General features: G+C 42.1%; 1 protein-coding gene across 1 annotated transcript in view; it reads left to right on the top strand.

Annotated features, from left to right (window-relative positions):
* Window positions 1-10,397, top strand: part of LOC128301463 (hemicentin-2-like) — a 69,981-nt gene extending 59,584 nt beyond the window's left edge. The window contains exons 5-9 of the mRNA XM_053037963.1: window positions 4,125-6,269; window positions 6,354-6,722; window positions 6,857-7,228; window positions 7,358-7,941; window positions 8,034-10,397. Of these exons, the coding sequence (XP_052893923.1) occupies window positions 4,125-6,269; window positions 6,354-6,722; window positions 6,857-7,228; window positions 7,358-7,548 (3,077 nt within the window). The 3' untranslated portion in view covers window positions 7,549-7,941; window positions 8,034-10,397. The remainder of the gene's footprint in view (window positions 1-4,124; window positions 6,270-6,353; window positions 6,723-6,856; window positions 7,229-7,357; window positions 7,942-8,033) is intronic.
* The last annotated feature ends 16,478 nt before the right edge of the window (window positions 10,398-26,875 follow it).

The following is a 26,875-nucleotide window of genomic DNA, read 5'->3' as shown; positions in this document are numbered from 1 at the left end:
GCCCCTCGTTTGCAGACGGTTGAGGCAAATTTAAGAAAGTGGAAAAAATAAAGCACACACACACACACCCGGTGCGCGTACAATGCACGCAGACATGCAGCGGTACACGGATGCTTACAGGAAAGAGAGTTCTGCTAGCAAGTAGACTGCAAGACCCTGCGAGTTGTTGTGCCTGGGTACGCTTGATGTGGTGTGGAGGAAAGTTTTTATCCGCGAGTTTTTATCGTGCACATTTGCGGTTTGCAGGAAGAATGCAGTCAGGACCGTACCGCGTCCGTACTACCAGAGAAACTTGAGATGGCGATTCCGGGTGGCGGGACTGGGAAGAAAGAAAAACACTCGGTACTGCCGCTGTTTCTTTCCGGACCCGTGCAGCGAAGAATCTTTGGGGTGGTTTTTTTTATACCTCAAATCTATCGCGCAATCTTGCGTCCTTGTATTTGCTCGTGCCGCTCGTGCCGCTCGTGTTTTTTTGTCCCAAACTTGTTGGCCTCCTTGTGCGCCTCATCGAATGGCGCAGATGTGGCTAAACGCCGTGAATCCTTAGTGTTTTCATCGCTGGCGATGAAGAAAGTTATTTTTGCAGAAGTTATAAAATTCATGCTAACCGTCCAAGCATAATACACTCCTTTTATTCGTACTCTCTCCTTGCGTACCGGAAATAACGCGGTGGAAGTGTGATGAAGAAACGTGTGCAACGGGAAGATGCTAAGGTGAGAAAAGTTCCTCCCTTGTCTGAAGCTTTCGCCGTTGCGAAAGTAGTATTGACTTGAGTTGAAGGCTTATTTTGAGTTCGATCGAAAAGCAATTCTTTCCCGAAAGCATAGTTCTGAGATAATGCGGCAAAAATGTAACGAATGTGTTGAAATTGATCTAAAAACTTTTCTTTCTACGGGGTTTCAGAAAAGCTTTCTTACCGAACGCTGTGTCCGGGAGTGTGCATGTTGCTCGCGGAACATTGCCCGGATGATTTTATACCCCTCTAAGTGGTTCGGCTACTGCTGTGATTGCTAAACACGAACACAACCATTAACAAAATATATACAAAAACACTTATCTCACGATGAAATTTGGCAGGTTTGCGCTCCAGATTCGTTTGCAGATCATGTTTACCTTTATTAATTTTCACATGTACTCTAACGGTTGGCTGCTGCCGATCGTAAGTGTTGCCATTTCATTACGCAGTTTAACGACCGGACTCGATTGTCGCTAGGGACGGATGGGATGGAGATGGTCGTTATCGGTTAACAATGAATGGAGCATAAAAACATGATGGGAGCATGTGTTATTTTCCAATTGATGTCCGACGGTGACAACGTTGCATTATGGCACTCCTGGCTGCTTTGCCCGTGTGTGCATACAGAACATGGAACATGACCGGCAACCGTATTGACACGAGCATTATGTATTTTTTTTACCTTTCGTTTATGAAATAAGGAAAATAGAGAAACAATGAGTCAACGAAACTGTGGCAATACTCCGGGCATCGGCAAAAAACCGGTGGAAAATGCAACATCATTACGATGGCAGGTGCAGCGGTGACGAGCGCGCGGAGTTGCGTTGTACACATTCATCTGTCCGTGCACTGGGGGACCTGCCGAAAGGGATTGGCTGTGTGTCCCATTAGTGAAATGGAAAAGTTAAATGTAATGTTTTTTTTTACTCGTGCTTCTACCTTCGAAACAATACACATTGCACCTCGAAGGGAAAGGGAAAAAATGTGTCCTTTGAAATTATAGGTACTGACAGCTGAACTTGACCGTGTTGACCACGGTGTCCAATCGATAAATGCTGCAAGCGTGTTCAGCTTCATAAGCAATGGCTTATCATCGTTAAGTCAATTGGCCGATTGCTGTATGATTATTCAGTGTCGAACGCATTATGAAATATTCAGCATCAATTTAGTCACGGCACGAATGCCACTCGAATGCATTTTAAATGATGATGCTCTTGGGGCATTTTTTTTGTGTCCAAAGCTATCGGGAAAGATCCTAATAACATTTTTGGAGATTCAGAGCAGAACAAAGAAAAGAAAAGGTAAAGTTCTAGGTAGGTAGAAATATCGAAGATTTTGTTTTTGTGAAATAGAAATCCAAACGTTGAAGACTGCAACTCGATCCCTATTTTTGGGTTTCTCGTTCTTGCCTTCTCCCCAACACGTCGCTATCACAAGTGCGCCAAAGGAGAACGTCTGGTGCTCAGCATCGGATTATGAGATACGTTTCATTTACCTAAGAACCCCTTCTTTTCAATTTAATGAGGAAATCCGATCTTCATTGATTTCAATTAATTATACAGGGATAGATTATTCGAAATTACGATTGTGTGTGTGGAGCTGATCGAACTATCGAAAGGTGAGGATGTGTTTCCAGCATCCGGCGCCCTAGTACCTTTTTGCCTACGGCGAAGTGAAATGGAATGAATAGGAGCAATCCCTGACCCGCTTTCGTTCGAGTGCTATCATCAACATGAATTTTGCTACATTCATAAGATACGACGTCAGCATCAACCATCGTTAGCTCTTTCGTTGGTGGTTGTTTTGGTCCGAAAAACGAACAGGGTGATTTAAAATTCATGCTGCTGTTGAAGTCAAGAAGATGATGATGACGGTTCGATTGACCGCTGTGCGCCACGTTGGCGACGATGACGATGGACCAACGAATTTTTCAGTACTTGAGAAGCTGGTTTGTCTCTCCGGCGGGTGTACCTTCTTGAATCTTAGGCAGATCGCTTTTCTCCTTGCCAGCACCAGCAGTAGCAGCAGCAGGTTGTTATTTTGTTTCTCTATGGTGGTGCTTTTTTGTGCTTATTATTTTCCATGTTGTTTCGAACTTGAAAAACCTGTCCCGGGATCGCCCGACGACGGTGCACACTCTCTCGCGGCAGATGTTCATTATCATTTTGAAACGTAGTCATCTCCCCGACCACCGGACCCGGTCACAACTTATTCGTTCGAGGCGACGAATAGGGACGAAAGCAAACGATCTCAGACAGATACACAAACAGACAAAAAAAAACACGTTACGAAAAGTAACACGCGGACAAAAAGCCTGCAGCTTGCTGCCATCAGCGAACCAAGGCTACAGGTGTGTCAGACTCGTTCGTATTCCCCCTTTTTAGGTTGTAGTTTGTGTGGCCCAAGGTGCGGACGGTTCCATCGTGTCAGTCGGTATGGTGAGTGCGGACGGTGGTATTTTCTTTCATTCTTGCACCTACTCTAGCGGTGGTAGAGGTACCGTGGTGGAGCGATTGCGCTGCTGCTGCTGCACGTTCGCTTCAATCTGATGTACAATCCTTTTTCTGCGATGCGAAAAGGGCCATGTAAAAGACAGATTTGTCCTTTTAAAAAGTATCTGCGTCTGCCCGTGTTGTAACATCTTTGGCGACGTGTCAGGAGCGATTGGATGCTTATGACAGTTGGAAAGAAAATAAACACTCCATGGCATCATCTGCGCAGTTTATAATGATGGTAAAAGATGAAGTAAATGATAATATTCAACACCACCATTATCGATGGCGGTGTTGCCGTATGATTGTTGCAGCTTTGGATAAAGGCTTGGAACGGTAGTGGAACGATAAAAAAAATGGTAGCTTAGATTAGATTTCCTGATCAAGTTTCGGGAAAGTATCGTGTTTAAGCTTTTGCGTGTTTGGTACGGGGAAAAAAAATATTAGCAACCGGTCGAGGATGGAAACTGGTTGGCAAATGAGCTGCTATAAAGTTTCATCTGATCCTTTTTTTTTGCTACCAGATAAGGTCTAGAATTAAGTAACAATCTTTAATAACCATCTGGGTTGGATGGAACGTTTCAAACTGTGTGTTCTCGATTGTGTTTTTATACAATTGGGAAACACAAAACCAAACGGTTGAGTTGAACTATGAACATGGAAAACATGGGAAAACAGTTTCAGATTTGGATCATTTTAAGATTTTTATGGCCATCCAAGAAGAATCGCCGCATGCCATATGATGCAATGGAATGTATCTAATTTCGATTGTACGAATATTTAAATTTCTCTAGTGTGCTCCATCTACCAACTGTTGGTATGATATAAGCTGTAGATTTTTCATCATAAAGTGTGTTATAAATTTTAACAAAAAAATTGTCTTTCCTTTATTACAGATTATCCCCGGGTGGAAATTGGACCAGAAAACCCACTGAGTGTGGAGCGAGATCAGACAGCAAAGCTGGAGTGCAACATCGATGCCAAACCGAAACCCGAACAGGTGAAGTGGACCCGCAATGGACGGTTCATTTCGTCGCACCCAACGCACACAATCCATCGTGTGTCACTGCAGGATGCCGGCCGTTACACCTGCTCGGCTGATAACGGGTTGGGAAAGATTGGCGAGCAGGAAATCACACTGAACGTCCTCTACCCACCGATTGTGCAAATCGAAAGCAAGGCCAAGACGGCAGAAGAGAAGGAAATGGTGCATATTAAGTGCAACGTTACAGCCAACCCACCGCCAGTTACCATCGAGTGGTTGAAGGAAGGTGATATTGATTTCCGGCGTAATGGCGACACGCTAGTGTTGCGGGACGTGCGTGCAGAAGATGCCGGTACGTACATTTGCCGGGGCATTAATATGATGAAGCCGTACGGTGGTAAGACGCTGGAGCGTGAAGGTAACGCCTCGGTAGCGTTGTTGGTGCGACACCGCCCTGGGCAGGCTGTAATTACGCCGGAAAAACCGGTCGTACACGTTGGTAATAGTGTCAGCTTGATGTGCAAAGCCGATCCTCCGGGCTATCCGGATCCACAGTACCGTTGGTACCGGGATGTAGGCGGCGAGATCTCGACCACGGTGATTGCCCAAGGTGCACAATATCTGATACCGAAGGCGGGGCTTTCGAGTGAGGGAAAATATCACTGCCATGCAAGCAACGAACTCGGCAATGGCGGTATGGCAAGCGCCACGCTAGAAATCCATCAGCCCCCACAATTTTTGGCCAAACTGCAGTCGAACATGATCAAGCGCGCGGGCGAGGTAGACTTTTTTGTAACCTGTAGCGCGAAAGGCAAACCGGAACCATCGATCACCTGGTTGAAGGACGATGTGGAAATTACTCCGGAACTGCATCGGTATGAGGTGAAGACGAACGTGGACAAAGGACCTAACGGTATGGTGACGGTGCAGAGTATGCTCAAGTTCACGGGAAAAGCGCGACCGAACGGAAATGATCTGATCTCCACCGATCGCGGCCAGTACACATGTTTGTACGAAAATGAGGTAAACAAGGCAAATTCAACGATGCATCTGAAGATCGAACACGAGCCGATCGTACTGCACCAGTACAACAAGGTGGCAAACGATATAAAGGAAACAGCGGAGGTGTTGTGCAAAGTACAGTCTTACCCGAAGCCAGAGTTCCTGTGGCACTTTGGAACGACGCTGTTGAATACGGGTGGGCATTACGAAATCATCACTAACTCGGATGGCAATGACGTATACACAAGCATCCTGAAGATCAGCAACGTGCGTCACCAGGATTACGGTGAATATCATTGCCGAGTATCGAATTCGTTGAATCACATTCAGGTGCCGATTCGATTGCAACCGAAGGGTCCGCCAGAGAAACCGAACAAACTGAAGGCGGTTGAGCTTGGTTCGAACTATGTGATTCTTTCGTGGAATCCCGGATTTGATGGAGGTCTTGCCAACACGAAGTATTTCGTATCGTACCGTAAAATAGTGATCCCGAACGAGAGTCTAATGACGGAAGAGTGTGCTGCTGTCGCTGCTAGCGGTGCTGAGTGGATGGAGTTTGACTGCCAGCGTGAAGTTCCTTGCACCATTAGCCCACTGGACCATCATCAGAGTTACGTGTTTAAGGTAAAGGCACTAAACACGAAGGGCGTTTCGGAACATTCGAATGAAATCACGGCAACGACTAAGGTGGAGAAGATTCCAATTCCGCTGCTAGCTAATTTTGACCCGGAAACCAAAATATTGGGCTTAAACATCGGTGCAACCTGTTTATCGATGGTGGCGATCGTCGAATCGGTCATGTACGGTGATACTCCGATGGCAGCCTGGCACATTATCGAAAAGGTAGATTTGCAGGTGAACGGTCACGATCCCACGTACCGCGAGCATGAAATTAAGCACTTTGTAGCGAATCGTCGCCACAATGGTCGCTCGCTGGGCAACACACTGGACGACATTCCCATCCCGATCGAGGACGAATTGAATCCACGAGTGCGCGTAAAGTTATGTCTAAAAATCAATCACGAGTATTGCGGAGAATATCTTGAGGCTGACAGTAAGTATCGTAGTTGAACGTTTTTATGAAAACTGTTTGAAATTATTGTATGTGATTTAATTGTTTTACTGTTTCACTTTTCAGTTGGACAATCTCTTATACAGGAGGCCTCCTTTGTTGAGTTACCGACACTGATAGCGATTGTGGTGTCGTGTGTCGTTGCTGGTCTGTTCGCCGTGCTGGTGATAATGTTCTGTCGCTGTAAGCGAAATCAAATGAAAGAGTCGGTGAAGTCAAAGGAGTATGATATCGATTCGATTCACCCTTCAATTGTGGCTCAACAAAATCAGGCTCCTCCACCATACTATTCTGCCAGTAGCTTAGAAAACAAGGCGCTCGAGCATTCGATGGATTTGGCAATGGATCACAATACGGCTCTGTATGCAAGCCAGCAGCCAACATACGATTACCACCAGCAGAATGCAATGATTCCACAAGTACCGCAAAATGATTGTAAGTATCTGAAAGTATGCTTCCGTTGTACGTAATTGTATGATGGGTTTGCATTTACTTAGCTAACGTTTTGAATTTGGTTTCTAAACGAAAATGTTTGGTATGTATCATTTTATTACCTTCCCACGAATTAGGGTCAAACATGGGTTACGTAGAGAATTCGTACTCGAACTCGAACAATGGAGGAAGCGTCAACTCACAGGACTCTATCTGGCAGCTGAAAATGTCAGCCGCGGCTTCGAACTCGGCCAACATGATCCCGCAGCACAACTACATGGAGCAGCAGATGCAACAAAACTACGGCTATGACCCAATGACCCACGGGGGATACGGTGCCGTTGACGATTACGCTCCCTACCCGCATCTGATGACTACTGCTAGCCAGCACGGTGGCGATGACTATCACCACAACATGCGCAACAGCCAGAATCCATCGCGCCAGGACTATTGCAGTGATCCGTACGCGTCCGTTCACAAGCCCAAGAAACGCATGGATCAGCATATGGGTGAGTAGCTGTAACCGAATGGCAGTGGCTCCGTCACCGTCACATTCTATCCGCAAGGCTAGTTTGGTTGGTGATGCTAGTTCCGATTTTAATCCGATTTTCTCTCTTCAAACAACCCGTGTCGCGTAGACTTTGTCGCCGAATCACCGTACCACGATGTGAGCGGGCTTCCGGACCCGTACATGGAGCAGGAGGATGCAAAGTCCCCCGTGCAGAATCAGCATCTCTCGATGAGCTACGATGATGCGCTAGCCATGGAAAGCGGTTACTCGACACCAAACTCCCGCAATCGTCGTGTCATTCACGAGATTGTGGTGTAGGCAGCTAAGGCACGCTAGCCTTTTTTGCCTTTGGTGCAATGAAACAACGAGTTTAGAACAACGACAACGAATCAACATGATGGAAAAAAAAGCTCAAAACAGACGGAATCGAACGAATCAAAACCACGGGCACACAGCCATCTCCGCAGGAGCATACATAAAACAGACGACAATCGCAGAGAATCTAACGAATGTTGCACTGCTAGATGCGCTGGTCAAACCGTAGTTCAAATTAATTTACCTTTTCTTCTAAATTATTTGTTTTAATCGAAACATTTAAATTGTTGCAAAACACCATCGACGACAGCGGGTCTATGAACGAAATGTAACGCTGTGTCATATCTGCAAGGGGAGAAATATGGTGATCTCAGAATATAGCTCCTTGATGTATTGGTAAGTAAATTCACGTGGATGAGTTCATAATTCACAAAAACATTATAAAATAACATCGCTTTGACATTATTTTCCTCTTTTCTTATTTGCAGACGAGAATCGTTTCCGTTGGATGATGATGATGCAACTTAAAACTGTGATTGTATATATAGATAACTGTACTACGTTGAGCGAAATAGTTTTATGTCTAATGCGCGTAATTGTCGACAAGCATATTGGTATTGTGTATATCGAACAAACGAGTTTTGCATTTCGAGATCCATCATCGAAACTGAACTTATAGCAGGCAACGTCATGTTCTTATCAAACATTGCCGATCTGTATAAGCACAGTGGCAATAGCAATTAAGCAACGGTTATAATAGTAAGTGTTTGGGTTAAGCGAAACATGAAACATGCCCATTCCGTAATGAATGGCACCTATGCAACCGCGTCACTGAATCGGAGGTTAAGAACCGAATGTGCCATTAGCTTGTAGTAGGTATCCCTGCCAATAGTTCTTTTCCAACAAGTCCGATTCGACGTGACGCTGTGTCAGCAATGCACCCATCCCCCTTGAATAGGGTCGCCACAATTTGATAGGATGGGCGGCAACAATAACTCCTCGTGCGTTGTGCTTTAGTTTCATAAGGTTTTGGTCTGGCTCGAAACATGGAAGTAGGATCCTTCAAGGGAGTTCGAGTGACTTCATCATCTCATCACGGAACTATATATCTCTTAGTGTGTCCGTCTGGCGGTGCCATTGTTAGATCGTTTCGTGCCAAGTCTTCCTTCTAGAGTAGCAGAAGCAGGAAGAAAATAATGCATTCCATGAGGTGTTTTAAACGTACTAATGCCAATAATAAAGCTGCACTCATAGACCTACGAATCGAGGAAAGACCACGCCGTATAGACGAGGTTTTCAACGTTCGTTGATGGTAGAGCGGTGAAGTTTTGGGAATAGGGTTTAAAGTGTAATTATTCACAAAAACCGACTTGTACCGAGCGTCGATCGTCCGTTATACTTTTTAGGGAGTCTGATTGGACGAAGGACTCGGTTAATCGATTTGTTGTTCGGTTTGTTTCGGCACAAAAGTTGAGGATTACATTGATCAACATGAAATACAAATGGACAGTGAGCATTGAAACAACGGAACAGTACGATACTAATCGTACCGACCCTGCTCCTCATCAGTGTACATAGTAAGCGTGAGTAGAAGCGAGAAGCGGACATTGTTTAAATGCAAAGAATTTAAAAGTCCTGTTTCGGTTGTTTAAGCAAAAGAAAATGTAGTAATCGTACGTAAGCGAACATTAAGGATTAAAAAGTGTATGCGAGAGTAAGTCGTTTGAGATTGTGCTTATTATTGTAAAGAAAAGGAACAACCTGCAGGCGAACGGATTTAATAAGCACCAGATCGTTTTTATTTACCCCTGGTATAGTCCTCGGCAGAAGAGTGAGTAAAACGGGAGGATAAATCACACCGACAACTTAAACGCAAACAAAAAGTAGTTAGACAACATAGGGAAAGCTGACTCAAAATGGATGAAGTTTCTTAATTTACGCTTGCTGTTCTTTGAATAAAACGCCCCAACGGAGCTTTCACCGATCGCTGGCTCATATTGCAGAAGAGGGAGAGAGTATCCTTTTGCTTGACATAGTGAGGTGGTCGCATTTGTATGAGGCAGATGATAACGGATGAAGAAAAAGAGACTGAATTTATCGGCAAAAGCATAAGCTCCCAGAAACAGAAACATTATAGCACATTGCAGAAACGAGAAAAGAAAAAAAATCAAACTGCTTCCCGAAAGTGACAAAGTACGTGCCTGCTAGTGTACAGCTTATTGCACGGTACGAACGAGTAGGACAACACACAACGAGTAGTACCGTCGACCAGCGTCTTGCGATTAGGATAAAAAATCGCATTCGAAGCAGTGATTGACGATAAATATGCTTTTCCGCTTTTCCACACTTTTTTTCTGTCCGCGGCAACAGTTTGGTGTTTACAAGTTTGACTGCCGTGTTGAAGCGCTGCGACATTAGTGTTAAGTGACGAGGAAATTTGTTTTCGTGTTGCAACAGCAGTTACGAACAATGCGCACAGGATAGGGCGAGGAGATATCGTAAGCTGAGCGTGGCTCTCAACCGGCATCTGCCCCTGATAGTGCTGTTGGTGGCAGCTAGTAATGAAGATAAGAAATAGAGCAAAAGTGTGAAGGAGAAATGTTCTGTTTCGTCCATTGCAAGTGTCCGGTATATTTTGATCCGGGCCCTTCCTTCATCCTTTTGGCAGATTCACCATGGCAAGTAGCAGTCGCTAGCGTATTTTGCATACTTGTTCCGTCCACCGAGAGTTTCAAATTGTTGTAAATATTGACTGAGAAATTGTAGACGTATTTACACGATTGAAGGACTTTTCTATGTTTAAGCAATTCTTAGTAGTTTTGTTGCAGGTTAGCTATCGTATAAGGTTCTTTCACGAGGAAAAATAAATATTTTATTTTATATTTTAAACCATTTGAAGCGTAGCAAATGTCGAAACCAATTGATGAATATCACATTAAATGGATAGTTTGGTGAATACTTAAAGTAGATGGCGAGCTAGGTGAGAACAATCGTTCATGTGTTTTTTGTGCGTTTATGGCAGGGAATTAGTCGGCTCTAGGTCGTTTAATAAATTTTCCAAGATGTAAGCGGCATCGTCGACAATCGATTATGTTATTCATCTGTTCCAAGCAGTCGTTTAATCATGCCTAATGTAGGCACGAACTCTAAACGATTGGGTACGGATCGTGTCACTATTCGCAACAAAAACACACACACAGAAACAAGCAGATCGTCCTTTATTGCTTACCTTGCCTGTTGTGTGTCGGTAACGTTTGTTAGTCGTGGAAATCAAATTGCTTCGCTTATTGAAATTTATGGCCGAATGGAAGAGATTTCAAATAAAATGAAAATCTGTTTCGGAAGTAATTTCGATGCCTAATTCCTGTGTCTTTCGGCTGTCTCGCCGGTTTCCCCGTTGCACCGCCAAGGGCAAACCCATGGTATTAAAACGGTTTTTCAATCCATTAGCATCGAATGGGTGGACGCTAAGTCAAGTGTCCTGAAAAAAGAGGCCGGTTCAACCGACTTTGAACGCAAATCGCAATCGATTTTAACGAGGCGGGGCGATGGTTGTGCCTTGCCGGCTGCCGCAGAGCGTTTATCTACTTCTATAAATTTAATTAATAATTCAAATTAGACCCACGCTGCGAGAGCAACGTGCCTCCATTTTGGGCAAATTGCCTATCATCCAACACTGTGTGCCGATCAAACACAGACAGCAGTGGTGAACCATTTTTGTATCGCCTTCACGAACGGAAAGCAGTTTCGTAGCCATGTGGAATTGAGAGGTGCAGGAAATGGTTTTGGGGTGCGATACTATGGCACAAGTGAGCCACGAGTGTCGTTTCCGTATGGTTGCACACCAGCGCCCGTACCAGTTTGAGTCCGGTTACCGTACGTTTTGCAAACGGTGGAGGAGAAACACGATTGGAAAATATTTGCATTCCAACGATCTTCAACTTTCGGTGCGTCACTTTCCGGAAGGGAATTTTCCTTTTTCCGGTGCGCAACAAACATCCGGGGTAAGGAATCATCCCGATAGCCGTCGGGGTTAGCTGGCCCGGCTAGTGTTGCTGTAATACGGTATATGTTTTAGCCGTTGGCGAAATGTAAAAATAAATTTTGATAATTTATTCTCGGTAAGGGCAAAAAGATGAAATCGTTGAGTGAGATCTCCGATTTTGCCTATCCAGACTGCAGTGTGAAAGAAAAAATGAACAGACGACTCTCCTGCCCCAAGGACTGTTGTCGATTCCGGTGGTCATGGTTAGTCGATTTTTGCCTGTTGGCGAGGTACTTGTATAGCCTGCGGTCATGTTACAACTGTGGATGATTACGGGTTTAAAGGAACGAAAATAGCATAATCAGATAGGCTCGTAATAGAACATACCATTTTGCTGAAATTTGTTAATTGCAGGAGAATTTGAAACGTGCCACTTTTGAAGGTTTAATGGATTGCCGTTTGATAGAGATTTTTTTCCGGATCTAATATGTTGGAAAAATTTTATAGATATGGCAAGGTTTGAATTTGATATAGTGAAGTTTATATTCTTCTCATCTACATTGGAATGTTTTGACCTGTTATGTCTAAATTAGGTATTTATCAGTGAATTGATTTATTGATAGCCGAAGAGTTAGATCGCTTTCAATACAAATAAATGGACTGTTTTTAACGATTTGTCCTTAGGACTCCTTACTAGCCGTGAATTGATAATAGCATCATGTGTTTTAGAGAAAAAATAATTAATCATATCAGTTACATCCTGCACGAGAACAGCTAGGTTATGACTAGTTTAGAGACTCTCACAGTAAAGGTGAATATAACTTGTATCAAAACTTGAACAACAATATCGAGGGTAAAGTTACCGTTCCTCCTGGTGGTTTGAGCAATTGTCAAAATAGTGCACAAATACCTGGATAAGATGGACATTTTTACAAAAAAACCCATACGAACAGCAGACTGTCGACTTGAATTAGCGGTTAAAAGTGCTCGTGAAAATTTTGTTTTGTGGCTTCATGGCTTCATTCAATTGACACATATTTTAAAATGCAATGCAATGTTGGGCTCGACGTGATATGTGAGCGAATTTGTAACATGGTTATTGTTACTACTATGTACTATGCGAATAATGAGCGTTTACAAAGACAATACTGCCCTAGCTTACGGTCGAGGATGGAGTGCGTCACTCATGGGAACCTTCCACACGTCAACAAAGGTGACCATCGAATGTCACCTGTGAGTGGCACTTATCTGGTGATATACGGGCTTCAACAGAATATTATTCCAGCATCTATGTGTAAGGCATGGTGGCAGTTGCATTCAGACGGCAGATCTACAATCTGTACTTTGGTTCCTCCATGGAAGATTAGAAATGGCAACTGCTTTCACTATGGATCAAACATGTTTGGCAGTGCGTATGTAGGAATTTACCACTGTGCACTCATCTAATATCCTAAATTGGAATATGCGTTTGTGTATGTTGTTGTACTGCTCACCGAATATATGAGTTGAGTGCTTTTTTTTAATGATCGATAGATCGGCATGGTCGTATATCTAATGGGTTCTAAGATCAAAACTGTACAAGATTCAGAGAGGATTAATGAAGTACCCTGGCAGCTAAACTAGCTAAACTTAGCTAAACTTAGCTAAACTTTCTTCAATTTTCTAAAATGTCTTCGCTTGAATACAGCAGTCAATATGCTGAGAATAAGAATAAAAACTTTCCCTGTAAGCACTTTGCCCAATTCCAAGCATGAAAATATGCACACAAGTGCCATTTGAGTCCTCCACCCATCTATTAATGGCAACTTGAAGTTAAAACAACAAACTGTTAATGTACAAATCACTAATCGGACTTCTCTTTACTTATTCCTCTCCAAAATGAACTAATAGTGTAAAAATACACACCGGAAAGGATAAAATATTATTCAGAAGAAACTGTTTAAAAGAAGTTCAAAACTTCCGCCTTTATACAGCCCGAACATTATGTACAGAACAGCAACAATTGATGGGAGTTACGACTCTATCTATATATCGTGCCAAATGTACTAATAGTGATAACCAAATCATAAAAAATCATGTAATTAATACTAGTTAACACTAGATCGTTTTTCATATAATCCTTCCTCTAATTATTGTTGTATTCTTTTGAGTTTAGTTAGTTAGTGTTTTTGTATTTTGCCCTTATTCAATGCGTCCATCCATTTAACGTATATTTAACCATCCAACAATTGTTAACCATTACCACCATACACTGATGTAACATAATGAAAAAAATCAAAATGAATGAATCATAAAAATTGGCAATCAGAAGATTAATCACATTGAACGAATGGGAATCAAGAAGCCTTTAGTCGTTTTGGAAATGTTTTGGCATTTTTTACTGGAAATCTTTAAGACGTAATAAAGTATCAGTATCTTATGCTCTTAACCTCGCAAGCAACGAAGTAAGACAACAACTTCAACTTGAACCGTAAACTGGCATGAAATTGATAAATAGCCATCAACACACTATCTCTGTGCACAAGAAGACCCCACAGTTTTCCGTTCCCTGTTGAAGGTGGTACCATACCGTGCGCATGCCAGCCCCGGTGGCCATGTGTTGTGGTTCATTTTTCATAGTCGGATGAATGTTGCAGCACCACGGAAAAGGTTTTGGTCGCGTATGCTAAGGGAAATCTAATTCTGTTATTATAATGTTAAAGGCAACGAATCAGTCAACGGTTTTCTGCTCCTTTTCCTTAATAGCCCGAGGGGGGAACCGTTCCGCGAGGACACGTCAGCCGGTAGCTTTCCCGTTCGGATAGCTTGCAGTAAATCTTCATCCACGCTACCATCAGACCCCGGTGATGATGAAGGAGAAGTGGTCGCATTTTTCTCGACAGTATGGAAAACTGACTCGTTGCATCGCCGCAGGGGGAACATATTTTATATATTCCTTTTCAGCTTGAGCCGTATGAGTTTGGCATCGTGCATCGTTCGGCGGGCGGGCGTGTGTCTGCACAGGACCAAACGACAGACAGATAAATATGTTGCCTTCCTTTGCTTGATACATTTGCCGGATTGCCTCGGGGATCGGGTCTTGAGTGAATATTCTGCATTGAATTGAAAACATAACCAACGAAAGAATTTGGCCTTTCGCCGTGTACTATCTATCCAATTTGGGAGTGGTGATTGAAGGCAGTGAGTTGTACTGACTGTGAGGTGGATGTAAGGATGTGGGGAAGCATTTACCGACCTGGAAAATTTTGTTTCCAGGTAAAAAGAAAAAAAAACAACAAAGTTCAAAAGTTTTGCAGTACAGTGTACTGCAGCATGATAGGATCGATGTTGAATGTTGGACTACGAATATTGGGAATCTTTTGAAAGGGGTTGTGCTTTTCTATACGTAAACATTACTTTCATAATTTGTTATCAAAAATCTTCAAGTTCGAATCATAATCAAGCGAATTCACATTTGGATTGAATTGAAAAAGCATTTGATAACTGCTAGTTGTTTCAACCATGTTGAATATACGCTTAAGTAATGTAGAATATAAAATGTTCCATTAGAAAGGATGGAAAAGATTCCAAAACACAACGATCGATTCTTCAGGTTGTAGAGCAAACAACTCGTTTGCTTTTTGGTATTCAACATCGGAGTTGCGGATTGGGAAAGTTTAATTGCATTTCGGGCGCTCCGGTGGCACGCAGGATACCAACGACGAATTTACCTCACATGTAAAAGGCCGGAACAGGGCCTGATGGATGGTTTTGGTTTAATTAACGCTAACTGAGGGCTTTCCAGGCATCTCCCACTGCATTAATGCAGATCGCGCACAGCGACTAGCTGGAGTTTCACCGTTGTTGATGATGTGTAGAGTGGCTAAGAGTGTTGTCCGCACGTAAGGTACGGACTGCTGAAAAGCATAGCAAACATACAACAAACCGCACTAGAAGTTTCCCATGGTATTGGAAAGATTTCGCTCGGTTTCGACCATCTACGGGGTAGGTGCTGGGATGAGGGCACCGTGGTATTCGGCATCCCCGCGAGAAGGGGGATGTAATTTAATTGATAAGTAACTTTAGGCAGTTTGCTAATGCATGAGGGTGAGCAGGAGCATCTTGACGGAAATAATGGCATCGTGATCCGTTTGTTTGCCGGGCCGAGCGGGTGAGCGTTAACAGATCTCATCTTCATTTCGTATGCGTGTGGAATTTCGGCGCCTGAAGGGACACGTTATGCTGCTATTAATCTCAATTCATGCACATTTACAACATTCACGTCCAGGACGCGAGGGCGCAGCAGAACGCGGTGGCGCACCGACCGAAGCAACCTTCTTGCCCAGCTTTGCCGAAATAAGTGCACCCGGCCTAAAGTGGTTGACTAAACAAATGATTCATGGATATGGTGAAATTTGGCTGAAAACAACACCGAGAATTCATGGCGGCCAAACAGCCAACCGCTCTTACGGTCGGTGGTAACAAATCATGCCGCGGACGGTACCATTTAGAGGAGGGATGCTCTTGTGCGTCAATAAAATTGCCATTAAAGCAATTTCCTCTGCACTGGTCTGCGAAGGGTCAGCCATTCGCCATTCGCCGGAACGCATCTTGAGTTGAGTCCTGGGAAGTTTGCTACCGTTGACCATTCACGACAGGGAGCCACATTTTTAAGGTGTAACTAGATGCCCTGTTACGCGTCGGCTAGAAAGCAGGACTATAATAAATGGCTCGCACACTCGAATGGCATCCAACTTTCCGAAGGGGAACGGGCGATCGATGGAAGTGGAATAGTTCGTTGCAATAAAATTGAGTCATTGAGGAATGTCACTAACAGTGAAGTATACGGATTACTGACGATGAGGCTATTCTAACTACGTTTCAATGCGTACGAGCCTAAAACCATTGCCAATGAAGACAAACAACATGGTGGAACTGTATCAAACCTTTCCCGGTGTTAGGTGGAGTAAGTGCGACACTGTAGTGCTGATTGCATATTTGCGGTGTTCAGGAACATTACTTATGTTGGACTAAATGTTTGAAGTTTTGAGTTCATCGTTAGAGTTGCGACACTTCGACTCTACGGGAAATGGAATTATTTAGAATGTTCGCCATTAAGTTCTTCGCCTTGATCGATGACTTCCAACGGATGTACCAGTTGGATGCGGTAGGAACATAAACCGTTTGCTTATGCCGCGGGAGATACATTTGACGTTCATGTTCTACGGATCTGTTATGGATTGTCGTTTTTGGTGGTATGACATGCTAACGGCACTAAGGCTTTCAATGATTCCAATATCTTTGTTGTTGGTACCTGGCCTGATACTCGTGTCAGACATTGCATTAATTTATCTTCTGTAAATGAACGAATCAAGAATCAAAACAAGTCTGACACCTTTGATGACCTTGAAAATACTTTAAAATTCTTACCTGAGGAGCGGAATATATATTAGAGACTGGTATCTCAGAAGTCTTCGAGAACATGATTATACTTTTTTCAAAAGTCAGAGCCTACAATAACATGACGCTAGGGTGCCTATTGGTCGTTTTACAACTTAGGAAAATGGCCCATTGCAAGCACATATCGCAATAAGATGATAAGATAACTCGAAAATAAGATAACTAAACTTATATATTTCGTTTTAACTTTTCTTTGCTGCGTACGAAAGGACAATCATGAAAAAAATTGTAATTAATAGGAGGAATTGTAACAAAGAAGAGAACTATGATTTTTTTTTGTTTCGTTAGAACGGCCTGGCCGTATCGACTTATTTTACCACGTAGCAGGATAGTCAGTCCTTGCTACGGGGGATTGGTCCGGATGGGATTTTGGTCCGGTCCGTTCGTGTGAAGACCGGCTCCGCTACCATCATGCCACCGAGCCGCCCCGGAACTATGATTTATATGAAGAACTATTTATAGTGCAAAATATTTTTTTTTATCTAATTTCTCAGAATTGGTCATACCGGACGAAGGCAAAGACGTTCATGTCAGGAGTCAATCCAAACTACAATCAATCAATTACGATTTGAAAAGTTCCTGTAACAGGTGATGATCGCGAAACCAGTGTAGCTCCTGACAAGTAAATAAATTCACCAGTAAGTAGTTGAACCGGCCTGACAGTACTCCAATAGTCCTAAGATAATGAAAAGAACTGGTTTTACAGTATCTATAGAAAAACTGTCGAGCTGTCAGTGGATGAAAATGGATAATTGTCTCATTTTATGGACTCAATAAGAGTGCTATCCGCTACAGTGATATTTATTCTCAAAGTTTTGACACAACCTGCCCATCTAGAAAATCGGAGCTTAGAACGAATGACGGGAGAGGGCGCCACCATCAATGCAAATAAAAAGTGTTGCATTTCGAGGATCGAGCCCTTTTCCTGTTGCAAACGAGTAAATGACCGGTAATAAATTTTGAACGTCTCTCATATAAACGAGGTTGTTAAAAATTTACTGACGAAATCCGAAACTTTGCAACAGATATATTGACCTCGATTTTGTGTAACTCTTCAGCATCATTAGATTACCACCAGATAACCCAACAACAAATGATCAGATTCAAAAGATCGAATAATAGTGTCCGTCACAAGGCATCAGTTAATTTGTGCACTAAACTAAACAGTCCACAGACTAAACAGTCCACAGACTGAATATTACTGACAAGCGGTAATCCGAAACCTTCATAAAATGTATTTAAAAGACGCAACAAAACAAAAAAAAAACATTATCAGCTTCTTGCCTCGTGATAAAAACTTCACCGCCTAATGCATCAAGCGGTACGTATCATTTCCAGCAGGGAAATTAATGCGTCAATAATTCCTCACGTTGCTCTCGATAATGTTATCGGATAATCGTACCAAAAATGGATTGACGTTTCGCTACGATCCCGGGGTGAAATGGGACAGATTTTTCTTACCAACACACCCTTGCGTGAAAGACACACCGAACGATGGAAGTTAACTTGTGGCTGAGCTGAACAATGACCCATTGGGCACATTGTCCTGTCCGTATCGATGGGCCGTGTGTTGCTCTGGGTGTTCCGGGGGAAAATTACTTAATCCTACCGAAATCGGGCTGTCGCTCGTAAGGGACTCATCCTTATCGTGCGCTATTAATCTATCGGCCAACCAGGGCAGTTAGGTATGTCGCTCGTTGAACACTTAGCATGAACCATAGCGCAGGGTAAAGATTGCAGTGGGACAGTAAAAGGCACAACTCTCGTGCACAAGCTCTTCATTGTCGTTACTAAGGTCACAGGCAGGTTAGGCAGGAGCAAGCAAGCAAAAAAAAAGTTAGCTACAGATTTTCGTTGCGTTGATGTCCATCGTCCGTTCGACGTGGTCTAGGCCAAAAAATAGAAAAGAAAAAAGAAATGAAACAGGAAACTGTATCCCATTACATCTTTCCGGAGCTAATGGTCCGCCGGTCAATTCGGGCAAGGGGTTGGTACGTTTGATTGAGTGGCAATAGGGGTTAAAATGGAAACGAGTGACGTCGGTGATAGCGAGCTTATCATTAGCGTCAATCGAGTTAAGGCGCTGACGTGTGGAGGCAGTAAAATTGATTGTCATCGGAAAACACTCCCACATTCACAATCGGGGGATGTACTTGGACATAGACCCACAGAGAGAGAGAGAACCTGTCATTTCCATTGCAATGGTGGTGCAGTGCTGCATTCTAATGAATAGCTAATGGAAGGTTTGTGTCGCTATGGTAATCTAAACTGTATATAAAGGGATATTGTGCAACATACTATCTAATGCAGTGTAAATTTAACTACCGGTAAGGTATATTCAAAAAATGTCATTTCAAAAGAGAAGTAAAACCTACCACTTCTGGATGTCGTAATTAAATGTGATCGCAAATAAAAATATCCTTTTGTTTAGAGTGTCGGAACAGCCCTGAAGTGAACTCTCGATGTAAATGGTGTATCTTGTTTGTGTTGACCTAACATGCTCGGAATAGAAGATTGTTGGCGGTATTTTAATTAAACCTAGCTGGACTATAATTGCTACATGTCATCGCGTATGACAAAAGGTAATAGTTGAACAATTCTCTTTTGAAATAAGCTTGGTATATTTTGTGTGTACGTTCCACAGCGGCAATGCACATTTATAATCGTTCAAATATATGCAAAACGAGAGCCAGTGACATTTTATTTAATAGAAACTATTTTCCAAACAAGAGTAACAATTGGTCGTTTTACATTTATTGATTTTAATAAGAGAAATGCTTGAGCACTGGGTTGGTTTGGTGTGCATGAAGGCATAAAAACTGCTCACTTGACCATCTACCGACCGAATGTATAATAGGCGTGTATATTCGCAGAACGCTTATGGACACGTTTTTTTTTTCTTCGCTCTGTTAAACCATCGCTCGGTTGGTCACAGATTGAATAAAAGAAGGCAAATTAGTTCAGACGTAGATGAGAAATGGGATGCTAGAGAAACAGCGAGATTTGCTGCAAACCAATAATTAATGATTTTTTTTTTGTGCTCTTCCCTGGCACTGCTGTTCGGCGCCCGCTTTTGGCTTTTGGTCAGCACATTTTCCATTGTTTCCTTTTTGCTTGCTGGATGGAAACTAATTAAATATCTTCAACAAGTTCGTACCGTTGCAGAAAAGATTGGTCAAATGGAACGGTTGTGTTTAAGGTTTAAGGCGAATGGTGTGGTGGTGGGACAGTGCGCGCAAGGAACACGAATGACCAGGAGGAGGAACATGGAGCATATTCTTCCTTGGTACAAATTCAATTTGATTACTCTTAGCTTGTACCTCTTGTCCGGGCAAGAGTGAGAACGCCGAGGGTACGCAATTTAAAAAAAAAACAAGCTCCAACGAAAGATGCTAGGACAATGCAGTGCGGAAAAAGGGCAAATCGGAGATAAAGCCCAGGGTTGGCGTCTATTTTCCGAGTTGAAATAAAAATTGTAGCATTTGCCATTGGTTTCGAGTTGATTTTACTCCTTTCACTGTTCGCCGACTGGTGCTCCTGCAGCTAGGGGTGGATGGTTCTAATGATTATCCTTGCCTCCGGACGAGCCGCCGGCCGGTTGCAGAACCATTTCAAACGGTTGACCCGTAAGCCTCCGAAGCCGGTCGAGCTTTCGAGTGCCGGCGGTGTTTCATTATTTCAACGGGTTGGTGGTTTACTAGCCACGGATCACGTTTGCCAAACGATGAAACGGATAATGCAAGGTGGATAGTATTATCCGGGAAAATCTTTTCGTGATCATTGGGATTACCCGTAGGTAACCGTCCGATGGGCGCGGGGAGGAAAATGGGGTTGGAAAAGGATTTAAACGGAAGGAAGGAAAAAGTAAATTCTGTGTTGGCAACTGTGTACGTGTGGAGTGGAGCAGCAATTCATTAAAGCGGCCAGGGCAGGATGTAGTTCATACTATGCATTATTCATTACTCAATTAGAAGTAGAGTCGTGTCGTGGATGAGTGCTTTGTTACAAGTGAGTCGGCAATTGAGAGGAATTTAAAATGTTACGTACGACTGTCTTTTTTGGTGTGTTCGTCTTGCGGAGAAGCAGTGACTGGATGAATGAAATTGTACAAATGTGCTGATTCTTTGCATCTGACATGAGCGGTAATAATTTGTGCTCCAAAATTTGCAGGTTATTTTGGTTAGAGATACTCTTAATCGTTATGAAAACAATGGAGATCAGCTAAACTAAACCATTATAAGAGAGCACTGTGAGCTACAGGAAAATGGAAAACCTACACGATTTTCCCATTGTATGGAATGGTAGGAAATATTATATATAACAATATGTCTTTTTTTTACTAGCTAATATTTCCCATTAAGGCTGATTGACTTTCGTTTCACCAATCACAAAAATCTATTTTCCATTAAGCAAATCGAAAAGGATGAAGAATCAGGTGAGATGAGAAGTATAAAGAGGCGTTCATTTTTAATATCCTACCGATAGATTTTCTGTTTTGTATTTATCATCTACCAAGTATAATTATTGTAGTTTGGATATTGATGTAAGAAGAGATATACAGTAGAATAGAAAAAATACGTTTTCTCATTCAAGAATGAAAATTCGTAGCATTTCCTCGAAGCGTGAGGTTGCTGAAATATATGGCAAAAATCCAATCCATAAACCGATAAGCAACGAAAATACGTCAGAGCAAGATAACAGGTGGGCTGATAATTGTTTGGCCTATGACAGTAAAACACTTTTTTATGGCCAAATTATTATTTTTTATGCAACATACATCCCTTCAAGGGTGTATCAGTGGGTGTATTCACTTTTTTCCCAGCGAGCATCCTTTGCAATTTGAGGAATGGAGATAGTCACTGGGAGCCATATCTGGGGAATACTATCGGTGGGGAAACAATTCGTAGTCTAATTCATGAATTTTTGCCATTGTTTTTACTGATTTGTGGCACGGTGCGTTGTCTTGACGAAACAAAACTTTTTTTTCTTCAAATGTTGCCGCTTTTTGGCGATTTCGTCCTTTAAACGCTCCAATATCTTGATATAGCAGTCGCAATTAATGGTCTTTCTTTTCTCAAGATAGTCGATAGTCGATGAAGATTATTCCTTGCGAATCCCAAAAAACTGACGCCATAACCTTGCCAACTGATTGTTGCGTTTTCCCCGCTTTGGAGCAGGTTCATTGCGTCCAGTTCACTCGGATGACTGTCTATTGGACTTTGGAGTGAAGTGGAGAGGCCAAGACTCATCCATAGTATCATATTGACGCAAAAACTTGGTTTTATTTCGCTTAAACAGCCCCAAACACTGCTCCGAATCATCAATTCGTTGTTGTTTTTGGTTAAATATGAACTCGCGCGGCAGCCATTTTGCACAGAGCGATCTCATATCCATATACTCGTGAACGATATGTCCAACATGTTCCTTAGGCATCTTTAGGGTGTCAGCTATCTCGATCAACTTCACATTATGGGTGCTCTTAATAATTTTGTGATTTTTTTTTTATGTTTTCTTCTGTAACCACCTCTTTTGGGCGTCCACTGTGTTCACCGTCCTCAGTGCTCATTTTACCACGTTTAAATTTAGCATACCAATATTTTATGGTTGATTTTGGTGGAATAGTGTCCAAAAATTCTTCATCAAGCAAATATTTGGCTTCGACTGTATTTTTCCCCTTCAAAAAGCAATACTATAATCACGTGAAATTCTTCCTTCTTTTCCATGATTACTTGTTTCTTCTACCTTAGATCAGTTCTGAGTCTGTGAGCTTGCTTCCTTTGCGTCTTTATTTTGATTTCAAGAGATAGAAATATAAACCTCTCTCTTCGAGAGTTCTGGAGGGACCTCTTTAGAATCATGATATCCCCAAGATCCCTTGATAAAGCTTGTCTGTGTAGTACAACGAGGAACTGAACTGTATTGTAAATGATTTGCACTGAAATTGTAGCTGAAAATGCCTTTGCACGATTCAAACTCAATGAATGAGAGAATAAGAGATCGTTTCTCTAGGAAATGTCAAGGGTCTAGACGTGGCGAGATAAGATCGAGGCTGAGATTAGTGATGAAAAATAAGTACTTCCACTAGCGCATCACTATTTGTTTTGTAATTGTTTATGCACTTATTGCAAACTGCAAGGAGGAAATGCCTTGTGAAATTGTACACCACTCGACACTACGGTGTCGATAATACGGCGAAAGCCGTCATCATGGAATAAATAAATAGATAAAAATAAGACATTGTTCGAAAATGATATAACTGCTCATAAGTACATTCAATCATACACTTATTAATTTAAATACATTGCAATCTATTTCTAAGGTCGAATATAATTATCTTGTCATATTATTAACCGTTGATGTATTAATCGTGTACACACGGAATAAGGTGTCATTTCAGCGGTCGAAAAAGATTATTCGTTGAAATATATTTACCTTAATTTATTTTACCTATTTATTTTATTCGAATATTTCGTATTTATTCGAAAAAATAGATCATGATTTGGTAACAAATAGTTCAATCGTCGTATGTGTTTGTTTTCTAATATGTTACAATATTCTTTTCTTATTTATTCTTCGATACAGGTCGATAATCGAGGCACATTTTTACACAAGTATTCCATTCGAAGTACAGATCGGTTCGAAGGTTGTGCATACGAGACTAGTAAAGTAATGTTCATAACGAATGATTTTTGTTACTGCTAAAAGCTGAGTCAATATGCAAGGGACGTATGTAACCAGCCCTCGAGCCAATCGGATGCAACCCTTTTTACGGTCGTTCCGATGATGCCCCGATGAAAGGAATAGGTCGAGAATATAAAACGAAAAACAAAAAAAACCAACATGTTCATGTTCCCAAACGAGTGCCTGCATTGCACTGGAGCGTTGTGCAAATATTTTTTCATCCGTTCATAATCGCGAATTGAACGGATTGTTGACGCAGTTTGGCAGCATAAATAAAATTATACGATTGTCCGGCTACAGGCAAGTGGTACGCCCTCGTGATCCCAAAAATAAGAAAAGAGGTTTCGGCCCAATGTTTGGCTGCTCATCGCCCCGGGTTAGGATTGTTTCATAGAAAATCATTTTGTTTAAAGCTTCGGTTTTGATCAAGTGTAACAACAAGGCCGTAAAGCACAGGAGGGTTGGCCATGTTTCGTTATCCCTAATGCCTTGGAATCGAGGTTAAGAAAACAGTAGTGCGGACGATTCTTATGTTGATATTAGTTGGCAAACCATAATGCGAATGCATTATCTCCGTGCACGTGTCCACGACTTAGTTAAAGCAGTTTTTTCTCCCTTCCACAGTCGAATTCGACACCGGGTTCCCTTCGCATGAAAAGCAAGCTAATTAAGGTGAGTAATGTTTGGTATCAATATTTTTATTGTGCGCTTGTGCACTGTTTGTACGGCCACCGGGCGCACTTTAGTTCCGCCTCTGTTTGCGAACGCCGTCAATAATGGTAATTTATTCGATAAATCCCTGCCCAGCGTGTGGTGCGGATGTGTCGCACACCACGGCCGGGACCGGGTCCGGGACAGCATGCTAATCCGCGAAATTGAGCAAACGCAGCCTAAAAGCCAATGCCTAATGTCATCAAGCGTCGACGTGACTGCGTCCACTGACTTGGAGAAGTGTGACTTTGTTGATCCGCTGTTTGTAGCCGAAAAGCCTGTGCGGTGGCAGTGTGGTGCTGCAGGCGAAAACCAAGCTGGCTTCTTTCTGGCTATCCAAGAAGGCAACAGATCGCTCACTGATTTATCGCTGACCGAACGCGTTTGACGTAGGGGTGGCCACCGAAAACAAACAGACAAACATACCGGTTCCTTTTTCGGTCGCACAACACAATCCCAACCAGCTTCGATGGTGCGTCGTTCGTTCGCCCGAGGGATCTTTCCGGCACCGGGTAATGGCACACAGATTGCCCAATGACACTATCACCAGCCGCAGATACGAACGTGTGCCATGCACGTGTCACTGAGGAGGTGTTTTTCATTCAATATTGGCTTTGATTGATAACGGGAACAGGTTCAAACATTGCCCAAGCGATACGCAGTGTGGAGTGACTTTAAAAACGATATTTCTTTTTCGTTGGGTGTGACATGGCGAACTGGCCATGGATGGCTGCTTACTACTATAACGGAAAACGACGCTCAGTGAAAAGAGGGATTGCTGTTGCAGCTGAGCAGGCCATCCATCGCAAACAAGCGCTCTGGTTGATGAAACGCGTTTAAGAATTGAAGATCGAAAGGTAGTTGAAGTGTAGTGATAAATGAGGATTATTAAAGAGGTATTAAGAAAACAGGCATGCGGAAGGTTGGAATAGAGACGGAATGGCATTTTGTATAATAGTTGTTTAATAATCATTAAAAAAAAACATTTAAAATTCCGTTTCTCAATGCTACCGATAAACAGGCTTCATTACTGAACAATTCATGTATAGGATCAATTCACTTTCGATATACTGAGTTTCCGAATCCTGCCTACTCTGAATCCTGAATTGAATAATTCCAAGTTATAAAATGACTGTCCTTTAAAATTATAAAAACCGTATCAAAAAAAATTAGTTTATTTAGAATTATCCAGAAATTAGAACATATAAACGTTCTGTTTTTTTTTTTTTTTTTTAAAGAACAATTATTGTTGAATTTATTCATGATAAACCATATTTACATAAAAGGGGTGTACTGTCGCAGGTGCTTTGTACTGAATAGGTTTTCTATTACTAAATATTTACGCTATGGAAAGAAATTCATTCTGTGGAGATTGGAAAATATAGGTTAGAATATACTAACGATTCCGGAATTGGAAGGACAATTATAGAGTGGAAAGTGAAAAGGATCAACTTTCATATTGGACCTATGTCATGAAACTAAACCTTAAACATTAGTACTAGAGCTAGCTTACATCTACTTAATAATATATCATTAACCTAATTAACCTACCCTGTTACCGAAGAAAATAATAAAAATATTTACAAGAAAAGATCTCTTATGAGCTCGGAGTTGGATCGTGAGCTGGTATTTTTAAGGCGATCCAAATCAGTACGTATCCTCTCGTCTATTAGTGGTATTTCTGTTAATTTGTGGAGGTCGTGGGTGCTGTATCTAAGAGGTAAGTTCAGGATCATTTTTAAGATCTTATTTTGTATTCGTTGTAGAATAAGCATATTGGCAGGGGAGCATGTTCCCCATGCATTTGATCCATACAGTATTGCAGGCAATATTACTTGTTTGTAGAGAATGATCTTGTTCTCCGTTGTTAGTCCTCCATTCCTTTTGATTAGAGGATAAAGGCACATCAGCGTCCCAAGGACTTTTGTTTTTATATGGTTGATGTGCTGTTTAAAAGATAATTTGCGATCTATAACTACGCCAAGATAGCGGACATGGGAGTCCCATGTGATCGCATGGCCTTCTAGTTTAATACACTTTACTCTACGCCTGATGGTGGAAAGCCACAAATTTGTTCTACAAGGTAATACAATACCTTGCGTTTTGGCACAGTTAACCACAATTTTCCAGTCGTGGAGGTATTTTACATATTTTGTTAATGCTCTTTGCAGTCCACCATGTAGACATGCCAGATATTTCTGTTGATGTAAGATGGCTGTATCATCGGCATAAAGAGATAACTGAGTATTGTCATTTAGTGCGGGGACGTCCGTTGTGTAACAATTATACAACAGCGGTCCTAAGACGCTGCCCTGTGGTACACCTGCTTTATTTTCATAAGGTTCAGAGTGTGTCGAACCTAGGTATACCGCAGAAGTTCTGCTGCTTAGATAACTTTGAATCATTTTTATAATATACATAGGAAAAAGCTGTTTTTTAAGTTTGTAAAGAAGGCCGTGATGCCAAACATTATCAAACGCTTTTTCTACGTCCAGGAAAGTGATTGCTGTAGAT

This window comes from Anopheles moucheti, chromosome 3 (genome assembly GCF_943734755.1).
Source record: "Anopheles moucheti chromosome 3, idAnoMoucSN_F20_07, whole genome shotgun sequence".
Lineage (NCBI taxonomy): Eukaryota > Metazoa > Arthropoda > Insecta > Diptera > Culicidae > Anopheles > Anopheles moucheti.
The sequence above is the reverse complement of the archived record's forward strand: the minus strand, read 5'-3'. Positions and strand labels throughout refer to the sequence as shown.